The 18848-nt window shown below is 40.1% G+C and overlaps 1 protein-coding gene across 4 annotated transcripts in view; it reads left to right on the top strand.

The window, feature by feature from the left end:
- The window catches only part of PHACTR2 (phosphatase and actin regulator 2), a 67499-nt gene that overhangs the window by 25605 nt on the left and 23046 nt on the right, over window positions 1-18848 (top strand). For 2 of the 4 annotated variants that reach the window (XM_042469222.1, XM_042469214.1), the window contains exons 2-7: window positions 493-660; window positions 6902-6982; window positions 10111-10269; window positions 12647-12889; window positions 14577-15114; window positions 18095-18294. In XM_042469222.1, coding sequence (XP_042325156.1) covers window positions 493-660; window positions 6902-6982; window positions 10111-10269; window positions 12647-12889; window positions 14577-15114; window positions 18095-18294 — 1389 coding nt within the window. The remainder of the gene's footprint in view (window positions 1-492; window positions 661-6901; window positions 6983-10110; window positions 10270-12646; window positions 12890-14576; window positions 15115-18094; window positions 18295-18848) is intronic. The other 2 variants (XM_042469233.1, XM_042469242.1) reach the window with 2 other exon arrangements.

The raw sequence follows: 18848 nt of genomic DNA, 5'->3' as shown, positions 1-18848 counted from the left end.
TTTTTCAAGTTATGTGTCTTGGCTGTTTTGTTGCTGTAAGCAGACTAACTTCCCCTTGAATCCACAGTGTGAACTCAGACTCTACTAGATGTAGAGTTCCAGGAGTATAAAATCTGATTTTAAAATTAAATATGCTAGGCTTCATTGTTGACAGAATAATCTTGAGGTTTTAAAAAAACAAAAACAAAGCTAATGGAACTGGATTTCAAAGTGCCAACTCAGTATCTATTGCTATTTCGAATGGTTTTAGCTAGAAGGTACTATTTATGCTTTCTTGTAAGTAGATACTTTTATAAAAATATTATTCTTGTTTTAAACTAAGTATCAGTATTTTTAAAAGGTCATTTAAAGAAGCATCGGGTGTACAAACAAACCCTCTGGAATGTCTCAGATTTTCACCTACAGGCTGAAGTGTCTCAAATTAAAAACAGGCTGCTGCTCCAGGGGTTTCACTAAAATAATTCACTTCTTTTTCCTCCTTTGTTTCCACAGTTGATGGGATTGACAAGGCATCAGTTGCAACCTCAGATGGACCAGCCCCAGGTTCCCGGACTCCTCCTTTCAAGAGGAAGGGCAAACTTTCTACTATTGGCAAAATCTTCAAACCGTGGAAATGGCGGAAAAAGAAGACAAGTGAAAAATTTATTGAAACATCAGCAGGTATGACTTAGCACTGATAAAGGGCTTTTTGTTTCTTTCTGAAGCCAGAAAAAGTTTATAATCTGTTTAGTTGTTTCAGTTATAGGCCTCAAACTAAAGAACCTTGCAGTTGCTGCCCCATAGTATGTGCATATGATAAAGTACTGAAAAACATTCTTGAGTGCATGTCTTATAGATGCTGCTCACCAAGAGAGCCAGTGTGGTGTAGTGGTTTGAATGTTAGACTATGACTCTGAGAGAGCAGGGTTTGAATCCACACTTGGCCATGAAAACCCAATGGTTGACCTTGGACAAGTATACTCCCTCAGCAAGAGCAAACTCCCTCTGAACAAATTCTGCCAAGAAAACCTCCTAATAAGGTTGCCATAAATTGAACTGACTTGAAGGGACACAACAACAATCAGTCACCAGTACAGTTACAGTGTGATTAGAAACGAAGTTACCTTTGTGCAGCTGGTTGTGCAATTCATATCCTATGCAGGGGGCAGCAGCAAGACAAGAAAAAACAGTACAGATGTTCCAAAATATTGCCAGGAACAGATCTGATATTCTGCTCAGAAGATCCAATCTTCTACTCAGATTTCATTTCCTTATGTAGCAGCCAGCAGTATCCCTTGTCAAATACTGGGGCCAAGATCTAGTGATGGAGGGAGCTCCACCAGTCGAAATGAGAAGGAGGTAATTCCTTCCCCACCACCACTACCACACAGGACTTCCTCCATAACACTCAACACCACCTAAAATTCTGCTGTGGAGGGTTTTCCAGCTGCCCAGAGTAGATATTGAGATTCTGTGGGGACTTCAGGGGGAGGAGGACCAATCTCTCACACAGTTCTGTTGACAAAGCTGAACTGGATAGAGATGTACACCACTGGGTCCTGGCAGAATAGCAAATGCCATCCCCCTCTTCAAGTGAAAGTGTGCAGTATTAAAAAGATGGCACTAGGGGAGCCATTAACTCTGTCATTATAGTCTGTGTTCCAAAGTCCTTTGACCCTAGTCATCCCAAGCTTCATACTACGTGCCTTTTTCAAAAGCCAGATCTGCAAAATATGCTGCACAATAAAAATCAGCTGTCTACCACCATTTCTACTTTAAATAGAAATGTAATACAGTGGTGTGCTTGGAGGCATCTGGTGGAAATTTTATTAATGTGTTTTATTAATTTAGAGCATTTCTACCCCACCCATCAGTCAAAAAGGCTCCCTGAGGCGGGTTACAAACGGCCCTCAAGGGGCCGTTTTCCCGCCGCCGCCATTCGCTGCGTAGGGAAGCCCCAGCTGCCAGACCGCGAGGCTTCCCCGCGCAGCAAAAAAGGAGCGGCGAAATGCCGCTCCTTTTTGGAACGCGGAAGTGGCGCCGCGAGGGGTGGAGTGCGTCCTCGTGACGTCACTTCCGCCGTGACACGTCTGGACGCACAGCGTCCAATACGTCAACATGGCGGCGCCCATGTGGATGGGCACCGCAAAAAAGTACGCGCTCCGCGCGTACTGTGAGGAAGGGCTGTCAGGAAGGTAAGAACCTTCCTAACCCTAATACGGCCCTTCCTAACCCTAGTACGCGCAGAGCGCGTACTTTATGGCGGTTTGTAACCCGCCTGAGTAGCATACAAAGTTGTTTATTTAACAGTCTCCTGCCCACAGGTTTACAGTAGAAAAAGACACAAAACAAAGGAAGACTCCCTCAGTGGAGGGAGGACTGTACAAAAGCAGATGGCCGCGGGAAAGAGGATTAAGGCCCTGTACAGACCGGCCTGAAAGTGGCGAAGTCACTAATCCTCTTTTGCAGACCCTCCTACCCTGAGGCCTGCCATTAGCAATAAAACAATACACATGCAAATCACTCCTGCCTTCCCAGTTTCACACAGTATATATATATACCCAACTCCTTTCCAGGCAAGCATTCTCTGCAGATGCCAGCCACAGATGCTGGCGAAACACAGGAAGAAACTCTTCTAGAACATGGCCACATAGCCTGAAAAACCTACAAAAAAGTATCCAACCTATTACCTTACATTCCTTTACTTGGGTCCTTTCAGCTCTTTCAGTGGACTGACTTCTAACTTGCACTAAAGGCACAGCTGAACTAATGTACATTTAGTCTCATTACATTCATTTTGATATTTATTTATTAGACATTGAGTGATTGTTTATCCGATTGTTATTTGATATTTGATATCTGATGTTTTTTAATTTCTTGCCTGCTTATTTTTATCTAATTCTATCGTGTATTGTTTTCTATTGTTTTATATGTATTTTGTAGAATGTATACCATTGGCGGGTTTAATTTTTATCGATTTTGTTTGTATGCACAGCGCTGTGTAAATTTACACGCTATATAAATAATAATAATAATAATAACAATAACAACAACAACACAGATGCACAATGCCTGGGAACACTTTCCTGAACAATATACAGTGGTACCCCGGGTTACGAAAATAATTCGTTCCGCCGCCGCTTTCGTAACCCGAAATACTTCGCAAGCCGAAAAACCCATAGGCGCTAATGGGGAAAAGCCGCGATTTCGTGTGAAATAGCGCCGAAAAGCACCAAAAATTTTTTCGTAACTCGAAAAAACCTTCGTAACCCGGAACAGTTTTTTTAAATGGATTTTTTTCGTAACCCGGAAATTTCGTAAGGCGGCGCATTCGTATCCCGGGGTACCACTGTAGTCTTCAACTCAGTTTTGAAACTGGCTAAAGAAGTGATGACCTGTGCTTGTGGGAGAAGAAGGTTCCAGGAGTGAGGGGCAGCAAGCAAGAAGGGACGAATCTGGGAAGGGGCCGTGGAAATCCTAGGCTGGGACAGCAGACCTTGACTGCCAGAACGGAGGGTACGAGTGGGAATGTGAGGAGAAAGAAGTTCACATAAATAAGGAGGGGCCAGCCCATGCAGGGCTTTAAAAGTCAACAGCAAAAGCTTATACTGAATATGGAAGGGGAAGGGAGCCAGTGAAGGGATGATAATAGAGGGGAAACATGGTCAAAGCAGCGAGTGGATGTAATAATGTGTGCAGCTGAATGCTGGACAGAAATTAAAGTACGGAGGTGAGAGAGAGGAAGCCCTGACAGAAGGAGGTTACAATAATCTATTCGGGAGACGACCAGAGCATGGACCAGAGTCTTGGCAGTAGAGGCCGAAAGAAATGGACGGATTTTAGCAATATTATAGAGAAAGAATCTACAGGCCTTGGCTGTGGCCTGGATCTGGGGGATACACGACAGAGAAGAATCAAAAATGAAACCAAGACTGCGGGCTTCCTAGACGGTCGAATAGAGATGTTGTCAATGGAAACAGAAAAGGAATATTGAAGTGTGGACTTAGGTGGAAAGACAAGAAGCTCCGTCTTGGACATGTTGAGCTTCAAACACCGATGGCATTTATTACATTACATCTTGTTTTGACTTAAGCAAAAGGTTTGGGGTGGGGTGAGGGAAGAGAACACATGACTGTTTTATAATTATCTTGTGAAATGCAGTAAGTGTCATGGCTGGAAATCCCATTTTCTTACAAAAATACATGGTAAACCATCACACTGTGTCACCTTCTGTACAGACAGCACACCATATGAGCAGTTACAGAGATTGCTGAAGAAGCAATAAGGTATTTTACTTTTATTTATTTATTTATTTATTTAGGTATTTACATGCCGCCCTTCAGCCCTAATGGCTCTCAGGGCGGCTTACATTTATTATTTTTTAACCAGACAGTTCCCTGCCTGCAGGCTTACAATCTAAAAGATACGACACAAAAGGAGAAGGGAATGGTGAGGGGGGGAGAGGATCAGATTCAGCATTCTTCTCTCCCTCTGAGGCCTGGACCAAGGCAGATGGGCCAGAGGGAGGGCTCTGCTTCTTCCAGGCAGGCCTGTTGGACCTAGCCTGCCTCTCTCCCCTTCAAGATGGTGGCTGAAGGGAGGGCTAGTCTTCTTCGAGGAAGACAGTTGGAGCTCGCCTGCCTCTCTCTCCCCTTCAAGATGCCTCTCTCTCCCCTTCATATAGGTCATGTGTATCCTCAAGAAGGACACATGCAGTCTGCTACTTGTATAGTGGAGGGCACACAGGTCTCCCCATTTTAAGATGTTCAGTTTTTTTAAAAAAAATAATCCTAGAGCAGTGGCACCTGTAAGAAAGGTGTAGCTCTTGAATTCTCTCTATAGTAATGTTGGGAGAAAAAAGCTATTGAAGGCCTTAACCCCATGCTTTGCTTTCTTTCTTGGGATAAAGAAAGAACTTCATAATAGTACAAGGAGATGTACTATTGATGCCCAAATTGTAGGAGGAAGGGAGGATTAAACCTGTGAGCAGATGTGGCAGGTATGTTGTGAATGCAGGCAGGGGTGTGGGGGGGAGCAGGGAAGTGATAGGTTCCAATCAGATGCCAGAGTTCTCAGATTCTACACCCTGTACTGAGTCTCCCCAGGTCAATACCTTCTCAACTAGGTGGACTGCCACCACCTCTCTCTGAAAGTCCTCTCAGCCTGAATCAGAGGAAACCCAAACCTATAGTGACACTGCACAACTCTAAACACCAATGGCCCAAACAGCACCCACTGGCTGAGAGCTTTAGACAGAAAACCAGAAAAAGCAGCATGTAATCAAATGGTTGTTGGGTGCCTTGAAGTTGTCTACAACTCAAGGCAACCCTAAGGCAAGTTTACCACAGGCTTTTCTTGGCAGGATTTGTCTGGGGAGGTTGCATTTGCCTTCCTCTGAGTCGAGAGAGTGTGACTTGCTCAAGTCATCCAGTGGGTCTCCATGGTCTAGCAAGTCTGGATTTAGGAACAGGAACATTCCTTGCATACTAAGATAAAGAAGATGAACAGGAGATCAAGAAAGAAAAATGACAGAATGATGACTGAGGACAGATGGGATAACTAGGATGTCACAAGTCATCTGTATATGCTTGAGGCTTAATCTGAAAGTATTCTGTTTGCTTATTCAGCCATTTTAAGCACTTGCTGTTTGTCCACTGGTGTCCTCTTCTTAGCGGCTTAAGAGATCAGAGAAATATGGAACATAGTGAAGGCTCAGAAATACTGGTGGGAGAAGGTGATGATGAATGTGTGAAGACTGAAAATTGAACTGGCAGAACTGACCTAGAAATGGTAAAATGAAACTATTCCTTCAGGACTTGGGTAGAGATTGTACTGGAGGAAAATGTTTCCCAATAATGACAGATGAGTTAGCAGAAAGGTTTCAATGAGCAGAAAAAGAAATCTTTTAAGTATCACATTTAGAACACTGATTCAGCAATTACATTTTTTGTTTAAAAAAGTAGGTGTTACTAAGTTGCATCCAGAATAGAAGTCAACATGAAGAAACAACAAGCCATCAGTGATGTTATGTACATTTGAGTTATTTTAGACTGAAATATTGTAGCAAAATTTGAGGGGGGTCCATTATTCTGGTCATGGATTGCTTTCCTGTTACATAAGTGACTCCTGGTGTTTCACATCGTATAGGTCTTTTGGATAATACATGCTTCCTTCTAAGTATTACACCTCCATCAGGGCCACTTTCCAAGTTCTGGAGATTGTTGTCTGTTCTTCCATCTTTCTGTCAGCAGAACTGTGTTCATTTTTTAAAATCAAACATCATATAGCATAGTACTTGGAAACTACAGAATATGAGTATACAAAACATTATATATTTCTCAGATTGATGCATCATAGCATGCGGGAGATTAAAGAAAATTCCTGTGCATAGAACATAGAAAGTATTGAGGCTTTGAAGCACAGGGGAGTAGTTTGAAGAAACATGTTGCCTACAAGTTGGACAGCCCAGCTTCAAGATCAGTTTGTATATTTATCATAACATTTCCTAGTACTAGAGTTTTACTACATAATAGCTTCTGTCTCAGAATTTCCTAATTTGTCAGACTGTAAACTATGCAATTTATTTCAATTTTCAAGAACTGTGTTACACATTACTTTATAATGCCCATTTATGATATCACATAGAAATAATCTCTTCTTGTCATGTGTAAATACAAACTATAAAGCCTGACCAAAGAATGTTTGAAGCCAACATTCTGAGTTTGCTTAACAATTATGTCATTTTTAAAGGAAAGCTGCATTTTTCAACATAGTATCAAGCATCATTATTGTTTTGTACTGTACACTGCTCCCTTTCTCCCTATTTAATAAAATATTTAAATATTTGTATTTCATTTCACAACTGCTATGATTATTTCACTGAATAAATGTCTAATCTTTGTCTTTCATTTCTTTTTTTAAGTGCTGGAAAGAAAGATATCAACAAGACAGAGTAGAGAAGAGCTGATAAGGAGAGGTGTCCTGAAGGAAATAAGTGAACAAGGTACAACAATTAATGTTGCTTGTAACTTTCACAAGTTGCTGTTTAAATAATTAGCATTATTGTCCTGCTGATCTTTCTATTGTTTTAGCCTCACTTGAAATGGGCCTGGTGGTGCAGTGGTTAAATGACTGTACTGCAGCCACTCACCCATAAATCACAAAATTGTGAGTTCAATTCCAGCCAAGGGCTCAGGGTTGACTCAACCTAGCATCCTTGTGTAGGTCGCTAAAATCAGTACCCAGCTTGATGGGGGCAATTAGGTTACAGTTGTAAACTGCTTAGAGATTGCTCAGTGCTGTATGAAGCAGTATATAACTGAGGCTGCTATTGCTACCACGGCATCCATTTTGTGCATAGCCATCCTCAAGCCAGCCACTTCATGTGCCCCAATACTTCTTCACAATTCCATATATGCCCACCATCCCAAAACAATTAAAGACATCTGATCTAATAGACAGGCATGTATCCTTTCTAGCCCGGCTATCACTTCCCTGGATAGAAATGATATACCCATATCTTTTTGTGACAAAGTGATACATCCATATATTTTTGTGACAAAGTGATGCACCCATATATTTTTGTGACAGAAAGGAAAGGGGAAGAGGTGAAGGAATCTAGCAGCAGCCTTAAGACTAACTGGTGTATTTTAGCATAATCTCACATGAATTCATTTTCTCAGATACAAGATGGAGTTAAGGTACCAAGTATATACATTTAGAAGTTACATGGTTGTGAGAGTGTGATCACAGATTAACAGGATATCAGAAAGATGCAGATTGCAATTTTAGCTATAACTTTTAAAAGGGTTGTACTGTATGAGATGATGCAACTAAGAGTTCCTTTATAAATCTAAACTGCAGTTTGCCCCATTGCTTAGTGTTTGAGAAACTCCATTGAACAGCACCTTGTATTATTGACTAAATCTGTGCACTGGCATACATCCATGTTGACATGTTAAATTGAGGCGAGGAGGTAAGGTTAGAAATGCCATGTATCCAAGTGTTGAGTAAGTTAGTTGGGGCTTAGAAGAGCTATTGATATCTGCTGCTTTGGAAGCAACATTTGGCACATGTTTGAAGGCCATCTTAGCACTGTCTAAAGCAGGCATCAAATATTCTACATTTTGCCTTTGCCGCAGATGACAGAAACCTAATAAAGAGCGTCTTTGAAGTTTGCTTGATCACATGACTGTTTTCCCCCTTTTCTTTTGTAAGAAATCTTGTCATATGCACATTACATTCTGGGTCAAGTGGTAGTGGATTAAACAGCTGATTGGTAGCTAAAGAGCTTAAAGGCAAGGGACAAAAAGGACTGCATTCTTGCTTCTCTCACAATATGTGCAGAGTGTACCAAACTAGTTACTAAGATTCTACAGAAAAATGCCATTACCACCAAATGACATTTTGAGAAGAGGTGGATCCATCCTATAAAAACCTTTTTTAAAAATCTACTAAATAGGCAAGTCCCAGTCTAAGATTGGATTCCAAATATTTTTTCATGCCCAAACATCCAATAGTGTTCCCCAAGCCTATGGAGAGGGGCATGCTGGCCATTTTGATGCATTTGGGGTCATTTAACACCTCTTTATCCATTTCAGGGCCATATGTTTATGTGCCTTCAAGTCACTACAGATCTTTTAAAAAGTAAGGCAACCCCAAAATGTAGCAAAATGGCATGAGCATCCCCTAGAGGTTTAAGGGTGCTATTGGCCATTTGGGGATTCCAAAATCTGGTAGATGGAGACGTGTTGTTGTTGTTGTTGTTGTTGTTGTTGTTAACTGCTTTCAAATAAATCTCAACTCATGGCGACCCTGCTGATCAGACATCTCCAAGATCCCCTGTCTTCTACTCCTCTGTCCAACTCCTGCGAACTCATACCCATGATCTCTTTAATAGAGTCCATCTATCCAGTATGTGGCCTTCCTCTGGGGGGCCAAAAAAGAGTCTTGGATTTGTATGTGGCCCATGGATTGCACTTTCCCCTCTTTTCTAATTGTTTTCACACAGACTTTTCTGTAGTCTATTTCTTGAAGTTTGCCAGGTTAGTTGGCTAGTTTTCGTTTTGAAAGCAGCACAGGAAGCAGAAAGGTCTGGGGGGGGCAGACAGTGGGTCACAGCAGAAGAATGCAGCCCTCAAAGATAATGTATTGAAGAACTAAACATTAGAAAATAATAAGTGTTTTAATGAACTATATTAGGTGAGGTTAGGTGAATCACAGGAAATGTATAATCTCTCTCTCTCTCTCTCTGCGTCTCTGCACATGCTGTTCTCCATTTCCCCAATCCAGAAAGAATGGAAGATGTAATGGGCAATTGTCCCTTCAACAATGCTTGATCTCATTTTGAAAACTTATATAAGCTCCAACCCAGCTCTCAGACAGATCCTGAGCAAGTGTTTACATACACGTGTCCTCCTCCCCGATAGTCTCACATACTAGTAGCAGGGCAGTGTGCTGGTAGGGCTGAAGCTCCCACCTGGCTCACTGTCACCTCTGCTCTTGGGACCCTGGGGATAATACAGAAAATTCCAAAAGCTAGGCAGGGAAGACCCCATGACATGAAAGACTGACCCACACAGTTCCTTAGAACTGTTGGTGGTGTGGGGATATGCTGGGTGGAAGATCATCCTCTTCTTCCAAGGAGACCTCAAGTTCTAAGCCTAGGTAGGGCTGAACAATTGTAGCTATTTTGTTATATTTTCAGAATAAGCTTCATCTAATCTTATCTTTCTATGTATCTCTTGAGCACCCTACGTAGGTCCTCTAGCATCTGTAACTAATTGTTATAGGCAGGTGACTCCTGTGTGTTTTCCTTAAGAGTATTAATTTCTGGGCCAGCTCAACAGCCTCTCCTCAAGCAGACTAGAACCAGGGTGGAAGGCAGTTCTCGTAGCTCGCCTTCTGATGTAAAGTTCCCCACCACTTGGTTTATTTTCCAAATTGACTGTTCCGTTATGTGTTTAGAGATATGTGTCCCGAGCAAATCAGGTAATGTGCAGCAGCAAAATATTTTATCAAATCGTGTGATTAATGCCACTGAAAGTATTTATTTCGAAAAGTGGGAAATCTGTAAATAGGTGGCTCTTAACTACACTGTCAAAGTTAGTCAGTGACTTAGTTTTTTTTCAGATGGAGATGTAACAGTAAATTATGAAACCTCTAATGGCCACACAATAGTAATCACTGAAGAAGCCATACAGGAAGAAAATGTCATAAAGACCCCAGAAGACAAAAGCTCCAAACTGGGAAAAGTATCAGTTCCAGAGGAGAGAAAAGAGGATAAGAAAGGTAATTTAAATACAGTCCATCTGGATTTATTCCTCATTTACTACTGTGGCTATACTATCTAACATAAAGGATGTATTTTGAAAAGAACTCTACCATAAGGAGCCTAAAGCAAAACTTGTTAATGCAAATAGAACCATGAACGTTTTATTATTATTTAATTTTTATTTACGGTATTTATATTCCGCCCTTCAGCCCTAAAGGCTCTTAGAGCGGTTTTGTAGGAAAGATCTTGCTATGGAAGCCTTTCTTCCTCCCAATACAACAGCCTGGAATCATAAAGGAAAGCTGAATGATGGGAGTTCTAGCAGAGATAACAGAAAGTACACAGAGCACAACTATGAAACTCATTACCACAGACTGTAATGGTCACAGAGTAGGAAGATTAGAAAATATAATGGATAATAAACCTTCCAGAGACAAATAGTCATCATGGTGATATATTACAGAACAGTAATATTATCCACAATTCCAAAATCCAAAATTGTCCACATGGGTGGCTGAGATAGTGACACCTTTGCTTTCTGATGGTTCAGTGGACACAAACTTTGTTTCATGCATAAAATGATTTTAAAAATTATCTATAAAATTAGCTTCAGGCTATTTGTATAATGTGTATACAAAAATAAATACATTGCATGTTTAGACTTGGGTCCCATCTCCAAGATATCTCATGCATATGCAAAAACTGTCTTCCAAAATCCAAAACAGTTCTAGTCCCATGCATTTCAGATAAGCGAGAGTCAACTTTTACCTCTACTATCAGAGGCAGTATTCTTCTCAAAACCAGATCTGGACACACGAGCAAGAGAGTGTGCTTGCACACATGCCCTGTTTTATGGGTTTCCCTAAGGCATCTGTTTGGTGAATGTGGGCACAGGTCTGATCCAGCATGGCAGTTCATATGTTCTGATACAGAGAGAGTACTCTAAAAAAAATGATTAAAAGACAGATGACCTATCACAGGATGTATAGATGAAGATGGAGATGAGATCTCTTTTTCACTTAAATTTTTTGGTGCTGCCGTAGATAGGTTTATATGCTTTTGTTGTCATTTCTGTTTGTTTGTCCTCAGTTACCATTGAGAAATTAAAATTTGCTATAAAAACTAGGGCTGCAGTTCTGCTTATAGTTAGGTCCCCAAAATTATGTTCCATCTCAAGGAAACATGAATGTAGATAAGTGGGTATCAGATTCCTTATCTGATACAGGCAATCTTTTCTCATGTAGGAGTTGATTTTGAACAATACAACACATGATTTTAACTATTGTAATGAATTGTTGAGTGCTTTGGTAATTAGACCTTGGCAGATGAGTAAATAGAGCACAAAATGAGTTAAGAGCAAAGACATTCCAGCTAAATAATTCTAAAAGTGAAATCCTTCTAAAGGTTGTTGTCTCACAAATGCTTTCTTCATGGCAACCAACCAACAGGCATGTTTTAAAAGAAGCTCTTCACTTCTGCTAGGATAATAAGAATGTGTTGACAGGTTTTCATCTGCTTGTATTTTGGGTAAATTGTTCTTGAGTGCACACTGAATAACAGCTCATGCCCTGGATCTTTTATTTATAAATCTCATCTGTTACATATAACAACCAATTATCTCCAAAAACCCCAAAGCAGGCAAAAACAAAAATAAAACACACCTGTGTGTATCTGGCAACTTTCTGAGCATAAATGGCTGTTGTTCAATGGCTGTTTGCTTGATGCAAATAAATTGAACATGATTTGAAAAGCCAAAACTTGTTGTTCCACCATAGCACTGTACTACTGATGAGAAAGTAAAAATATTAAATTGGCTCAGAATTGGTAACAAAATAATTAGTTCAGACTATAAATAATCCAATAAATTAAAAGATATTTTTCTTAAAATATTAAAATGGTTAAAATATTACAAAATGGGCATGCTTGCATACCACCTCCTCTAACCATGTTACTCATGTGGTGTACCATCTTTATTTCATTGTCTTAACAGACTTTTTGTTTTTACATACTAATTGCTTGTGATAACAACACTGTTTAACCCTTGAGAATGGATTATTGATATAACAAGATGGTGAAAGATTTGAGGAAGGATTTCTTGTGAAGTATTTGCAAAATAGCATGACTTGATAGTGGCCTCTGTCCACCTTTCCTGAATAGATTGCTATTTTAAAAAAGCAGTTTCTTCTGTTTATGCATTTCAAGTGTCTGTGAATCTGGGAGATGAACAGGCTTAGATAATTGGGTGCTAATTTTTCCTTTTGTTTGAACAAAAATTAAAATGATCTTCATTCTCAAGAGGTGAGGGCAGCACCAAGAAGTGTACCTATTTGTGTGTCTGTCTCATTGCCCATTGTTTGTTTGTCTGTTCCTTTGTCTTCACTTTCTCATTCATAGAGAAATCTAAAGGTCCTGAAATATCAGCACCCCGTCCTCCACCACCACCTCCTCCTCCTCCTCCTCCTAAATCTAAGCCTAAAGCTAAAAAATCAACTGTACCGCCAAAAAATGCTACTGCTGCTACCACTAGCCATAAGACTAATGAAGTGTCACATGCTAAAAAAAGAGGCAAAGCTCCTGCTAAGCAGGCTTCTACCCTTCCTTCCAAAACAGCAAGCCGTAGTGTAAATCGAGAAGCTGGTGAGTACTACACTGGTTGTTCCACAGTGCATGCTGTTCATGCCAGCATTGGGGTGCACAACTTTGAATTTGTGGTGTTTGCTGCTTGCTTTAAATGTCAGAAGTACTGCCGACTGTGTTTTTATGTCTCTCTCTGTCTGTGGTCAGTTACTAACTCTGCACTGGTGTGTTCTAACTCTGTCTACTCTAAAAATACATTTAATATTTTATCTGTGCCATTGCCTATGATAACACATCTTGGCCCATGGGCTGCAGTAATTACAGCTAGTGCCAAATGGGATGCAGCATTCCCCAGTTGGTTGGTTGGTTTGCTTGATTAAAATATTTATATTCTGCCCTTTGGCTAAAAAGGCTCTCCAAGAAGCTTACAAATTGTTAATCAAAACTGTATAAATCTGACTAGAAGTTACAACTGTATAAAAACAGACAGATGTCAACTGTTGGCTGTATATATGATGGTATTGTGGCTATTGTATCATTTTCTGCCTCCACAACATATGTGAACACATGCTCCAGTGTAGGCAAATTGCTCCTAGGGCTTCTTTTGTGGTTGTTAAACTCTTCATTCGGGGGGGAAAAGTTTACTACAATACTGTGTATTCCCTCACCCCACCCAGTCAACAAAGTCTTTTGAAAACACAGCGACAAAAGGGCTAAAAATGTAATTAGAAATATAAAGGGATTTGTCTAAACAATTGCATACCACTTTCACAAATTACCAAAATACAATTCATTAATATTATATCCACTGTGGATATAAGAACATTGACATCTTCACTTGTTTTCAGTAGGACTTGACATCTTTCTATACAGAAACTGTGTGAGCTAAAACACCATAAAGGCTGGATTCTTTATGGCTTCTTTCTTATTTTTAATCCACTACTCACCAGATGTTTCATAATCACACTTTGAAAAAATATTTTGACAACAAAGAAGGTGAAAAACCTATTCCTTTTTTAAGTGCCCAAGAATCCCAGTTTTCATTGAAAAGCTCAAGAACAAAAGATGGCAAATTTTGAAAAGCAAACTAACAGCCACTGTGCATTTTGTCTCAATAATAACTGCTGAAAACATTTAAGCTGTTCATGGCCCAAGTGCTCTCTGCATTTGTCAGTTTTCTTGGTTTTCTTTCTTAGAAAATATGTAGGGAATGAAAATTCTTCTTCCAGTGGCCAGTCTGAGCTGGTACAGTATATGCTCAGTTTTTAAATTATGGGTGAGCCACTATGAGTAAGCTGTGAAGTCAAGCACGAATTCCTCTACTAGCCTTAAACATGGCTAAGTATCACATCAATATCAGTGCTAGCCATAGTTCTCATTAACTTCTTAAGATGCAATTGTGATCCAGACAATTGCTTCAAATGCGGGTTAATCAGAAACCATGTTTGTTCTTAACTATATCTAATACCAATATTTTGCTTAAGGCTTGCAGAGAATAGTAAAAAAAAATTATAGAAAGTCAAGGAGGGAGTGCATGCACAGGAGTCACTGATCAGCTGTTAACTGTTTGTGTGCAAAAATATTTATGCACTATTTACACAGATAGGTGGTACAAATACTGCCTATTTAGCTTCAGGTTTTTGACATTAAGTCTGAAAGTCATTGTACAAATGTCAAATGTTAATGCCAAAATGCAGTGTTTTAACAATGTTTCTGTGATGATGATGTGTGTGTTCTCTTATTTCAGCTAGTTCCTCTAATTTTAAAAAAGTGCATGTTTCAAAGTCGTCAACTCCTTCTTCCACATCGTCCCGGCCTAAAACCTCCAAAGAGCCAGTGTCAAGTAAAACAGGCACAGGGACATCCAGAGACAAGAAGAAGCATGGAAAACAGGTGACCATGCGAACTCCTACAGATGAGGACATTTCTTTAGCCTCAAGCATGAAAGCGGAAAACTCAGAAACAAAGGTGAAAGACTCTAAGCCAGAAGAGCCTCTTCATGTTATTCCTGAAGCTGGGGACACAACACAACAGACCACAGCTGTTGTTCCTCCCCCTCCTCCTGCTGTTCCACCTCCTCTTCCTCCATCCATCCCATCTCGCTCTTCAGGCTCTCAGCCCACTAGTTTCTCAGACGCACAAAATGTGCCAGTTAGCACTGAAACAGGCCCGTCTGTTCCTGGCACAGATTCTAATGATCTCGATACAAAAACTGAAGCAGACAGTGAAAGCTCTCCCAGCAATGCTGTCTTAGACAATAGCCTTGGGGGAGAAGACACAGGATGGTAAGACACCATGCTCTTAGTTAATTATGATTGTTTATAAGGAAATCCTTTAAGATTTGGAGACATAATGGAGTAATTCAGGAAAATGTTCATATACCTTGTAAGATTTGAGTGTGTGTGTGTGTGTGTAAATCTAGAAAAATGTTTTTCTAAATTCTTTCTTCATTAATATTTTGAATTATATTTTCATTACTACATGTCAGATTGGGAGCAGAAAACACTGGTGAGATTTGTAATAAAAGAGAGAGAGAAAGAATATTAATCAGACTGCCATTCAAGTTTGATAGTCAAATCTGTTATCTGAAAGTTAAAAAGAAAAAAGAGAAAGTTTGCAAGTAGGTCTGCAAAGTAACAGTTCACTTCTTTTGGGAAATACTTTTCCTGAGGTTTGCTCAAGATTTTTCTATGGTTTGCTCATTTTGTAAACTTTGCTCATGTTGGAGGTATAGTGAAAAAAAGATAATAAAGTTCATAGTTCTTTTAACTAGTGGTCAAAGATAATGGGGTGTGATAGTGGCCACATCATCTTCTAGATGGGGCATGTACTAAACAGGCCATGGTTCCCTGACTGCCCTACTTAAGGTTAGTGGTCAGCATTTTAAGTAGGCTGACTAAACTTGCATGCCTGAAGGTGAGATCACCAGAAAGTGTTTGGCATTATGAAGGCAGCTGGTGGAGTACTGACAAAGATTGGCAAGTATGCCTGTTTCTGAGATCTACCTTGCAGATGTTCAAGTTCAGAAGGAGATGTCCTTGGTAGTGTTCCTATCCTGGTGGACGCTTACCAACAACTTTGCTTTATCTTGTTTACTGAAACATGAAATTAACATTCTGTATTTTTGTCCCCTACTGTGTTCTGTGCCTTGAAAGAATTAAGTATCCTTTTGAAAAGTGTTCAGTTATCCTGTGATTTATATATATTTGGAGCTCTTTCTTTGTGTGCATTGAATTAAGACATAAATACAACCAGTTCCTCCATAAGGAATGTTCATATTGTACATTCAAAATTAATTATATAACCCAGGAGTTGGCAATGTATAATTGGAAAACCATCTAAATACCCTCCCTGAAAAAAGTGTGCTGTCCCCCAGAAGTGTTGGCACGCTGGATGTCGTCTAAGAGTATCATGCTGCCTTTCTATCGTGCAGATCAGATTGTTGTTTTTTTAAGCTATGCATGTTTTCTCACCATTGAAGAGTGACATCTGAATTCTTGGATTCTCAAGAAAAAATACTTCAATAGTCACTGGCAGCATGGGGAGATGAAATATTGTGGGTGATTCTAGGCAATAAGGACTATACTATTATATAGGCAACAGAACTTTACCAGAGAATATGAAGGTATTTATGTGAGGTGTAGACATTTGACCCTTACAGATCAGAGGTTCATCTGCTTCTTCCCCCATCCATGTACAAGTAATTCCTTCACTGATTTCTTAGATGTCAAGAAACTATAGTTTTCTGTTATATCCACAGCAAAATTTAAATAGTGTACAGTTAGGCCACACTGAATTCAAACAGTGATATCATTAGTTGTGAAGGCAGAAGAGGCAAACATTCCCCAGAGGCAACAGCAGGTTGATGGAGGCCAGGAGAGTGACATGAAAAAGGCCGAGGATCAGGACCTATCATAGCCATACTGGTGCTAACAGCAAACACAACAGCATACCCTTCCTCTGCCTTGTTTCTTTTTGACATTTAGAGAGGTTGAACAACCAGGCACACCATGCAGCAAAGCACCAAGACTTCAGGTTCACCTGCTATTTTCACAGAACCACAGAATTTTAGCACTAAGAAGGATTCAAGGACCACCTAGTCCATTCCCCTGCTAGTACAGGTATCCACAGCTACTGTATCTCTGACAGATGGGCATCCTTCATTTCTCCAGGATGCATCCAAACCCCACATTGGGCCACAGGCAGTGTACAAACAAAAATGGTGAGTGACTTTGCCAGCAGTTTGCTTTGGCAGGTGTTTGGCTGCCTGTTGTCTCTAAAGGTAAAGCAAAAAAAGAAAATGGGACTCTGTCTGCTCTTCCTGTTACCTGGTAAGCATGGGAGGTCTGTGGAGTGTTGAGGGAGAAAGTAGCAGAGCAGAAATGTGCTGGGGGAGAAAGAGAAATTGATGTCACACATTGGAAACTGGGTTCATAATGAAAGGTTGCCTTACGGGAGTCTCAGCATGGCCAAACTGTTGTTATTTATACATTAAGGAACTGACTGCTTTTGCATTGCTTTGAGGTCTAGAAATTTGCATTCTAATTGAATATAGAAGCTGAGATCTTTAAAATCTTTCACACAGAGTTTATTTAATAGTGGAACTCTACATGGATGAAATTCTAAAATATTAACATTTCTGTCATACATCTTACAGTGGCAGCAGATGGGAGAATACATGTTATTCTGCACTACTCCTGAATTGGTCCAGTGCTTGAGGAACTAGTAAACTTTTTTTGTCTTCATAAATGATTACCAATCATCCCTGTTGGCTCATGATAGAATACAGTCCAAGATGTTTTCAACTACAGCTCCCATTACCTTCCATGATCATGGTCAGGTGTCAGATGTTCCAGTTGCCTATTTCCAGTTCCTTACTCTGGTCTAGGCTAATCTAGCTATTGGTAAATTTTCTAAATTTTTGTACTTGCTTCTCCTTTGTGCAAAGAACTCTGTTCAGTTTTCTTAATTACTTTTTTACTGTTTTGCCAGAATTCAAAGATATAACCATGTTAGTCTGTAGAATCAGTATATAGAGAGGTCTTGTAGCACCTTTGAGACTAACTGAAATAACTTATTTGGTCTCAAAGGTGCTACAAGATCTTTCTTCATACTTTTTTGCCAGAGTCAACTAGCTTAGCACAGTATCTGACATTTGCACATGTAGTTATTCCATGTAAAGAGGTTCCATGTCTTTGCAGTGTTTGTGCTAATGCTGCAGTTTTGTTTTTGTTTTGTTTTTTTGTTTTCTGTTTGGGTGTCCAGTTCTGTTACCAAAGAAGACCAGGAAGAAGAGAATCCTAACCAAGCAAGTTCTGATCCAACAGATGAGTCATCCGAAGCCCTGAACACTCCTGAAAGTGAAAGCAGCAAAGAGAATCACACCAGTGACTCAGATTCCGATGGGCCTATACTCTACACAGATGATGATGATGATGATGATGATGATGATGCACATACTGAAAGTAAGATGGTTTAATATTTAATCATCAGTCATTTTTTGAAGTAAGAAAAAAACGTGCTTGTTGAGCAGAAAATGTTGCTGCGTTGTTAAAGGAATTAACTTCCTACCGTTGGAGCTATCTCAATTAACAGTGTCCCTAGGACCAAACTGGGATGCAGCTCCAGTGCCTCCAGCTCCAGTGTTAGTCTGAGAGATGGGAGATAACCCCCAGACAAGCAGCAATGGCCATGGGGCAAGTCATGATACACAGTTAGAGGAAATTGCTGAGCCCACTGGGGGCTGCAGCCATTTGTTCTTTTAAACATTAATGTAAACTACAGTAACACACACCTTATCTGCTATGGGTACATTCCAGGACATTCTGTGGATACCCAAAACCGTGGATAATCGCAAATACTATGTTTTTCAGTGAGATCAACAACACAGACATTGATGTCAGAAGATCGATAGTAGCCCAATGCTAGAATCTTGATAACATAGTGTTAGGCTAGTACTGAACCTCTGATGATATGTCAGAAGGTGGATCATCACCTCATCATTAATTTTCTCAGCCAG

Source organism: Sceloporus undulatus, chromosome 1 (assembly GCF_019175285.1).
Source record: "Sceloporus undulatus isolate JIND9_A2432 ecotype Alabama chromosome 1, SceUnd_v1.1, whole genome shotgun sequence".
In the NCBI taxonomy this organism is placed as follows: Eukaryota; Metazoa; Chordata; class Lepidosauria; order Squamata; family Phrynosomatidae; genus Sceloporus; species Sceloporus undulatus.
Note: the sequence above shows the minus strand (reverse complement) of the source record. Positions and strands in the feature narration are given on the sequence as shown.